This window comes from Thunnus thynnus, chromosome 12 (assembly GCF_963924715.1).
Source record: "Thunnus thynnus chromosome 12, fThuThy2.1, whole genome shotgun sequence".
NCBI classification, from domain to species: Eukaryota; Metazoa; Chordata; class Actinopteri; order Scombriformes; family Scombridae; genus Thunnus; species Thunnus thynnus.
In genome coordinates this window covers 28136645-28145846 of record NC_089528.1, presented here as the reverse complement: position 1 = coordinate 28145846, position 9202 = coordinate 28136645, and the positions used below count along the sequence as shown (strand labels likewise).

Genomic DNA, 9202 nt, shown 5'->3' with positions numbered 1-9202 from the left:
ACCAACCAATCACAATACGATATAAAATGACGTGTGATATTTTGTAAGTAGCATTTTTGGAAAAAACCAAAACGGTAGAAGCAGAGTGTAAAGAAGTTTGTGATAATATACCCTGCTTTGCTGCATTTTCAAAACATGATTTCATATACTTTTTTTCTCTTTACATCATAGTGCTAAAATTCATCACACATTCATGACACAATCTGACATGTATTTCATTGGTATTGCACATATCTGTCACAGATTGCGACCAAAATTTTATTCGACCCATCTTGCACAGTGTGACATGCAATAAACTTACACAAATACACAAGACGCCTTTATAGTGAGAGTGAGAGTTTATGCACTAACAGGTGTAACGGGAAAGTGACGGAAGTATAAAATAAGCAAAGTCTGTCCACACCTACACAGTCCTGTGAAGAGGTCCAATCAGGCAAAGTAAGTGAAAACACCTTTGTGGGTAGATTGTGGGGGTACAGGGTTTTATGCTGTATTCACATCATGTGGGAGTAAATACTGTAATTACCAGTCCCTGCCCTTTAATTACAGTTCACATCAACATTCAAGTCATAATTACAACTGTAAAAGCTCATGTACTCAACTTGGCACTAATTAAAAAGGAAATTTTGGGATTTTTCAACCTGGACCCTGTTTTCCCATCTTTCGCTTCAGCTGGCAGCCCCAAACAGGACTGCAATGTAATCCTTTGGGGCAATTGTGCCTTGTCAATGTACGTCCACTAAAAGTGCTTGTTTTTGCCCCTGACAGGCTTAAATTGTTTTTATAAGTGTCTGACAACATTATGGAAAGGACCATACAGAGAAATAAAACTTTTTTGTTTACCTTTTGCTTGATCTGGTATGTTTGTTATTGTGTCTAATTAAGTCTCGCTCAAGGAGAAGTCTCACTCTGAAATCTCACAAGAGTTGAGTTGTTGCAGGAAGACAATGGTGGAAATATGACAGAGAGAGTTGGAGAGAGGAGTGCCGGGAAGAGTTTGTTGTATTGGAGTACAGAAAGCATAGCTTCATTTTATCTAAAAGATTTTCAGAGTCATGGCTGATTTTGACAATGTGGACTCTCACGTGAGATTTTTAAGAAACCCCACCCCAAGTGTCAGCAAGATTTAACTTTGAATTGTTTGGGACTCAATTACCAAGAAATGTTAGTGAGCATTGAGTAAGATGGGCTTCTAAAAGCTCTGCATCTTTAACATAAAAGTATAAAAATGCCAAGTTCTAAAGAGTTACATTCACACAGTACAATGCTTACAAAGATAGCCTTTATCAATCATCTTTTGCATGACATTCATGGTGTCTCTTTACAAATACATGTGTTCAATAAAGACATGATACTCAACATCATGTCAGCCAACATTAAATATGAAATCACTCGACAAACCAACACTATGTACATCATATATGGTCTTCAGTGTTTGTATACTCTGAAACACATATAGTCATGTAAACGTCTTATGATACACTGAATAACATGGTGACATCCTGTTTGAAGCATATGTGGTAACACTTTTCTTAAGGCATACGTACAGCTGCGTTGGGTTAAAATATTTAATATTTGCATGATTTTTGTCTTTTACCTGGTAACTTCTTTTTAACACTAGAACCGCCACGGATGTCATTTTTTCAATTGTATGTTACTATGTTTTAATAAAATATTCAAGTCTTTTTCTAAAATAATGTTGTGTAGCATCCCCCTATTGTGAAGATAAATCCAGATTTAAAACACGGGCATTTATACCTATAACTGCCACCGGGTAAAATTTACCCCTATATGAAATACATTCAGTTTTATAATAATATCACACCACCCAAATATGCAAATATTTTCTTCTAATACTTTTTCACAGTTACAGTGTCACAATGTCATTTTAGACTGAAATACTGACGGCCATGCAAAGCGATTAGTGTTCTTAAAGATAGATTATAAGACAACAGGACCAAAACACAGGTGATGACTAAACAAACTCATTTTGTGACTTAAGACATTCCTTTGTGAAGACGATGCCTTAATACAATGAGTACATTTTTAGTATTAGAAATGTGGTAGCCAGTTGCATGGGTAAATTTTACCCGTTGGTGGTTTTAGGTATTTAGTGACCCCTGGTGGTTCTAGTGTTAAGCTTTGTAAATGAATGCATTTGTTTTTTATGTTGACTGGTTTGACAGGGTCTTTAAAAAGCAGGCCATTTGCTGGTTTTCTTTTGTCTTCTATAATAGTAAATTGAAAATCCTTGGCAATTTGAAGCCATTAGCTTCATTTCAGGGAAAATCAACATTTTTCACAATTTTCTGAGATTTTATAGGCCCAATGATTGATGGAGAAAACAGCTGATTAATTGAGAATGAAAATAAAAAAAAATACCAGTATTGAATTGTCCATTTTTGCTGAGCTAATCAGCAGTGGCACTTCAGCGCACTCTACTGGTGATGTATGGTTATAGCATACCTGTCAAATGGCTTTTTACAATTACTGTACATTCAGTCTTGTGTTCCTGCATTACTTGTTTACATTACTTGTTTCTTAAACAGGAGTGGGGACATCATCTACGGGCATAATAATATTCATCGTTATGCAGATGATACTCAGCTGTATCTATCAAACCAGGAGATTCCAAGACCCTCAACAACATTAACGTTGCTCAGATTTAGCAAAAACAAAAGCAAAATTTTATTGACCACTTTCTAGACAACAACCAGAAAACAATTTTTTCTTGATGTTTGGTTTAGACTTTTGTTTAATAATATATTTTAAGGCACAGTTGGGTCTGGCTTTACTGTTATATATTAGAAAGCTGGTTTGGTTTAGAGTGCCATATTAAAAAAAGATTGTTTGTCATTGTTACGTTTAAGGTTAACCTACTCTTACAAAATTGCTGACAGCTCAGTATTAAACAAATTATGGCACTTTTACAGGGCAGGAAGTGGCTTTAATCCTTGTTCAGCAAAAACCGTAACAGGGCAGAGTATTGTTTTACAGGTAATGAAAGATCAACAATCAGTAGTATGTTTTTCGAAATGTGATTGCACAAATAAACATAGTTTTCTGTATGCCTTAAGCAAAGTGTCACCAGAATATTTTGTCTTGTGGCGACAATTAAATACAACATGTATAAGAAAAATATAGCACGCCACAAAAAGCAAGTGTTTCCTTTTTTTGTCTTCTCTTGACAAAATTTACATTAGATTCTACAAGAAAATGACACATTGACAGCCATTGACCAACATCAATGAAAAAGGCAAACACTGAGAATATCATGCAACTTCTGCGTAACACTTGCTGCATGAGTAAAATCAACACTATTGCCATTCATTAGCAAAAGGATTATTATTTACTGTTAAGAACCTGTGACCACCAGCCACTTCTGTTTTAACTGGTGACTGTCATGTTTGAAGTAGACTGTTCACAATAAACCAATTTAAATATCAGTGATTTCGTAGTAGAATTGTGTTGCACTTAAGCACTATTAGAAGAATATTACCTGACTTTCTGGTTGTGATTGGAAAATTAAGTTAGCCACATGAAGGCACTATTTTCACCAAAAAAAGGAAAAGTTCTTGTACTGCTTGGGACTTAACCTTTCACTCTGTGTTGAACAGTTTGAGATGTTTAGCTGTCTAATAGGCAAAACACAGAAAAACTGTATTTAAAAAATCCTCCCATTGCCACTTTGACTGTAAAAAAAAAAAAAGCATAACAGCAACACTTTAGTCCTTCTTTTTAACATTTATAAGCTGTATACTAACATTTAATCAATTGCTTTTAACACACTATAATGAAGTTATAAGCAGATATAAGTGTTTATTATTAACGTGTTAGTCAACAACTATAACTCCTCCTGTGGGCATCCAAATGGGGAGGCTGAACAGATCATGAATGACAATATACTAAAACACAGTTGTGATAATATAAAATGTCTTCGTAGGAGAAGCTGTAATTACTGGCAAATACTTTACATTAATAAGCACTTAAAATGTTCTTAAATCAGTACATTGTAGTGTGTTAGCAACAATTTATTAAATGTTATTATACTGCTTATAAATGCTAAATAGGGGGACTAAAAGTAAGGTGTAACCTCAATAACATTAATTAACATTCCCAACTTCAAATCTGCCCAACACACCTTTAACATACTGTGAGGGCTATAGATGGTTCATTCTGGGAAAAATAACACTATGGCTGTGCCAATATCTGGAGAGGGATCTCTAATGTTTCATCCACTTCAAATTCCCACCACCTCAAGCTGAAATTGTTTGAACGTTTTTCAGCAATATCTGTTTTCAGTTCAAGTCCTCAAGAGTATTTGTGTTTCTTCAGATTAAAAAAATTCCTCAATGGCTACATGTGTATTGTTCTCCCTGTAGGATGAGGAAAAGAGGATTTTCAACAGAAAACAGCGTAGTAGGTGGGAGTGTTCATAATCTCTACATGAGCTCTGTGCAAACCTCCATGTCAAGACTTTAATTTATGAATTTGTTTAATCATTATGTGTGTAGTGTCTCAAAAAACATGAAAAGCGTATATATTTACATTTAGTGACGTAATCCCTCACTGGCTTCCCACTGAGAAACCTCCGTTCTACTCAAATTGTACATTACAAGTGTGTTTAATAAATACTTTTCTGTCCTAGCCAGACTCTCTCAAGCTCAGCAAAGCTGGAGCTGTATAGTTTGGATATGGAAACTGCTGCGGTCGTATCGAACTTGTCAACAAATCAAGCAACCAATTTCAACAGAAGTTCCTGGTGGGCTTCATCGTCCCTTTTCATTAAATGAAATCTGCCATCTGAGCACCTGCATTGTTTCATCAACAGATCACTGAGCACATCTCAAATCTATCATAGCACAGATAAAGGGTTTGGAGCATGCACAACACTTCTCAATGACATTAGTTCATAAAATGCATACATTAATTATTATACATTGCAATACATTAAAAATGATGCAGTTTGTCAGAACAGTTTAGGTTCTGAATCGATACAAAACAACCCTGCTTTTACCAGTGTTTTACTTTTTCTTACCATAAATCCAGACAACTTCTGTGCTGACCTGGGTCAAAATGCATTTGTGAATCATTCTACCAGCTTCAAGTATCAGAGGTGTGGACACGGCACCACAAAATACATGATACAACTGATTAAGTTTCACTTTTTACTACATGTCTGTAACAAAAAAGCTGCTGCTGCTATTAGGCTGGAAAAACATGGTTTGAAAACCATTAACTTTTAGGCAACTTACCACACACAACTGGTGTTGACAGCAGGGCTGCCAAGTCTGATACATTGACCATGAGACTCATTGACACTTTTCACACGCTCTCACGCCACACGTCCATTTTCTCACGCAGTGAAAAACATATTCATAACAGATAATGTTGCGGTGCAAAAAGAGGACACTGATAGCGCACAGACAGAGAAGACAGAGCAGCACAGTGCAGCAGCGAGTTATTCAGACCATCAGGGGGAAAGTGAGAAATATACACAAATCTATTATCCTGTAATGTGTCTGTGTCTCTATCGCTCTGAAACTTTCTTGCGATATACTGTTGAGCCATGGATGGTTCAATATTCAGCTGGTAACCTTCATCATTCAAGAATTTCTTATCTCTATGGGGCGTACATAAACCATGAAATCATAGTGTTGAGGTCGCAGGTATCAAAGTAATTATACAATTTGACTGTTCCAGATTTATCCCTGCTGTTTGTTCTTGTTCATACTGTGTATTGTATTCATTTTTCTACCATTATTTTCTCTGTTTCTGGGACTGTATTAAGATGATAATTTATTCAGATATTATTAGAGCATAGATCTTAACACAAATTAGCAAACCAAAAAGTCTTATGAAAATGGTGGTCCATGAGGCCAGAGAGAGGTCGAGTGGGTCAGTTGACCACCTCCCACCCCTCCCCCAATCCCACCAGGAGCAAATCTCACTCCAAGCTGAACTCAAAACTTGGCAGCCCTGTGACAGATTGGAGAAGTAACCATACTTTGAGAAGCAAAGCCAAAGTTCTGCTGCTTGTTAGAGTTGAATGTTGGTGGTTGCAGCCAAAAAGTCTTTCAAGTTGTATCAACCTGACCTTTGTCTTCATTAATGACTGCAGCATGCACAAGGTGTGAATACTAGTGTACTTACATATAATAGTTCTGCTAGGTTTCCCTTGGTAGCTAATGTACTAGACTTTATAATATTAGTTATTTTCTATCTTAACTTTTGAATGTCACCCATGTGATATAGCTGCCGTTTATAAGCATTAAGTCTTGTAACAGACAGCTTTTTGATTGCAGTCTTATGTTTCACTTTCGAGTCTGTGAGCCATTTACTATCTTAAGTATGCTGTATATTTCTTTTTAAATATTTCTGTATACCAAATACAGTAATCTTGTACCTTTTTTTGTTGTGGAGATAACAAGGAGTGCAACTCTGGTCCAGTCTAAAGTCTACAGCAAACCATGGAGAGAAGAATGGCACTGTTTATCATACATATTTTTTTTTTTATAAATATTGAATGTAATGTATATAACATACATAAGTCAAATACCTACATGTCATACATCAGGTAAAACTGACCTAAACATGTCAAGCTGCAGATGTTGCAAAGTTAGCCGACAAGATCTGTACTTTCTCTGTTCACACAGCCAGTGAACATAAAAACAGCTCTTTGTTGGCAGCAAACACAAGCACCCTTCATAGATACAGACCAGACCCGCTTTAGGTTCACTTAAGGGACATTATGAGGGCTCACAGAAATTTGTAAAGCTGAAACCAAAATCTGCTCTGAAACAATGTGCAGGTCCCACCCATGTGGTACTTCATTCATTAAGTAAAACTATTCGACCCAGGTCAACCTGGAGACTGTATTTGTTTTTGTTTTTAACTTCAAGGATGCCTCGGGGCCTCACAGCACGGTGGTCTCTGACTGCAGGATGGACTGGGTTCGGGAGTTGCGATGAAACTGCACCATGTGGTCAGAACCGTTCCTGGAGGCGAAGGTGTTGTTAAAGTGGTGATCTCTGCTCAGGCGGCAGTTAAGACACATGCTCCGCCACTTTCTCTTTAGCTCACCTTGAACCTGCAAAAATAGATAAATAAACAAATAATTTTAAAAATTGAAGTCATTTGTGTAAGTGACTTTGGTGGAAACAAAGGTTCCCGAAGCACTGAACCACTCGTACACCTGCAGTTATGCTGTAAATGGTTCATTTATTTGAATACAGATCATTGTATGGAATGATTAATAGAAACACCTCACCGAAACAGTGAGACAAAATATTAGTGGACGCAATTATGTATTTACTGAGATATGTGTTTAAAAAAACACTCTTAAACAGAGAGAGTGACAGCTATAAACCATTTAAATATAAAGTTTTCAAAACCAGTGTCATCGGGTGTCCCAGATGCTGGTTGGTTGTCTCCACTATGACACACTACATGGAATAAAACAAACATCTGTCATGCCTGACACCCACTTTTTGAGTTGGGCCATTATCAGTCTGATATTGTGTAGTCTGATTTTACATCACAAGATTTAACCACTTCCTAAAGTTGTGAAAAAGCAAAGCAGACAAGGTTTTGCACCCTAAACAGCAAAGTGTATGTTAGCTGCAGCTAGCTAGTAACAAACTGAGTATGTGTTTATCTTCAGATAAGACTAAACTCAGAACTCATCAGAAACTCCTTTCCCTCCAGTCATTCTCTTTTTTCCTCTTGTGTCTGTACATTTATGAAGCAGACTATAAAGATATACAAATTTTTCACTTAAGTTTTAATTTTAGTCACGCAGATGCATCAATTCACCTGCCCTGGGTGAATTTAGCCTCTGAATGTTTTGACTTTGTATGCAGTCACGTAGCCTCTACAGTTTTCTTCGCATTCTGTCTGAACTCACAGTAAGTTCATTAATTTGGTCTAAAAAAGGACTTTGTCTCTTTTTCACAGAAATTATCTCACAGTGGCTGATGCAGTTTTACGTTTCTGGTTTGTTTGGAGTAAACAGAGGATGGACAAAGTATCAGACAGTTTTAGTCACAAATTAGAACAGATGAAGAAGAGAGTTTTCTCTGCAGAAGCTCAAATACTAACACAAACTCTGAATGTGGTCAGATCGAATGCAGATTCTCTCCTTGCGTTAATTGCAGTCTGTGGAGTGTATAAAGTGGAATCATCAAGCCCTGAGATACTTGCATTTTCCAAGGAGGTTGAAACATTTTCAACAATTCGAGGCATCTTTTCGTGTCCGGTCTCGTGTTTCAATGGACTTTGTACACACACACTTTAACTACAGTACCATCCGCACACAGTGTTTAAGCAGTAATCAATCAGTAATAATTACTTGTATGTGTTCTATCCAGTTTATACGTTTCCTGCTTATTTTTTTCATCATATAGTTTGATCTTCTCGTTGTATATTAATGATGTGGTGCCTTCTAGTTTTTACTTGTTTCATTCTGTGATTTGTTATCAGATCAAATGAGGATAATAAATGTGATTAACTGCTTTGAGATGATTGGAAAGTTCCCTGGTCAGATTTTACTTGAAGACATATTTATGGTGTTTTATTCTCAATCTGTTAAATGCTTGCATTTGCAGAACACAGGGAGCAGCAGAAATATTACAAGCAGGGTAAAGCCAATTTTGAAACAAAATGCCAGTTTTCAAATCTGCCCCTGGTGCGTCGCAGTCTGCTTAGTTGGCACCGCTGTTAGGATAATTATGAATGTTTTTAATGAAAAAAAAAAATCTTTTACGACACACTGACAACTTCCAGCTCCAACGAAACAAATTGCCAAAATAATTTACTGCTTATCAAATGTTTCAGCTAAAGACTACACTTAAATTAAACTGTATTTTAAAATAAGCATGTTATCGACTGACAGCAGATGCATTTATGGGGATATTTTTAAGAGCGTTATTAATTTTTCCTCCCCAAAATCAAATACTAAAAAAAACAAGGATGTTTTATTCAAACGGTGGTTAATTGGAAGTGCAGCACTCAGTCCTGATCGAATTTGTACACATTTATAAATACTATATACTGTACAGTGTTATGTCATTTCATAGAGTGAGAGCTTACCTCACTGTTTAGGAAACAGTACAGAATGGCAACCACCAATCCCTGAAACAAAACAACAAAATCATCAGGAGTAATTCAACATTTAAATCTTAAACTCACAACATGAAGATTA

General features: G+C 36.4%; 1 protein-coding gene across 3 annotated transcripts in view; it reads right to left on the bottom strand.

Annotated features, from left to right (window-relative positions):
* Nucleotides 1-2385: 2385 nt before the first annotated feature.
* Nucleotides 2386-9202, bottom strand: part of vipr2 (vasoactive intestinal peptide receptor 2) — a 108139-nt gene continuing 101322 nt past the window's right edge. The window contains exons 12-13 of one of the 3 annotated variants that reach the window (XM_067606692.1): nucleotides 9091-9132; nucleotides 2386-7090 (exon numbers count right to left, since the gene is read on the bottom strand). In XM_067606692.1, the coding sequence (XP_067462793.1) occupies nucleotides 6917-7090; nucleotides 9091-9132 (216 nt within the window). In that variant the 3' untranslated portion in view covers nucleotides 2386-6916. Of the gene's footprint in view, nucleotides 7091-7686; nucleotides 7752-9090; nucleotides 9133-9202 lie in introns of those variants that run through there. The other 2 variants (XM_067606694.1, XR_010930993.1) reach the window with 2 other exon arrangements.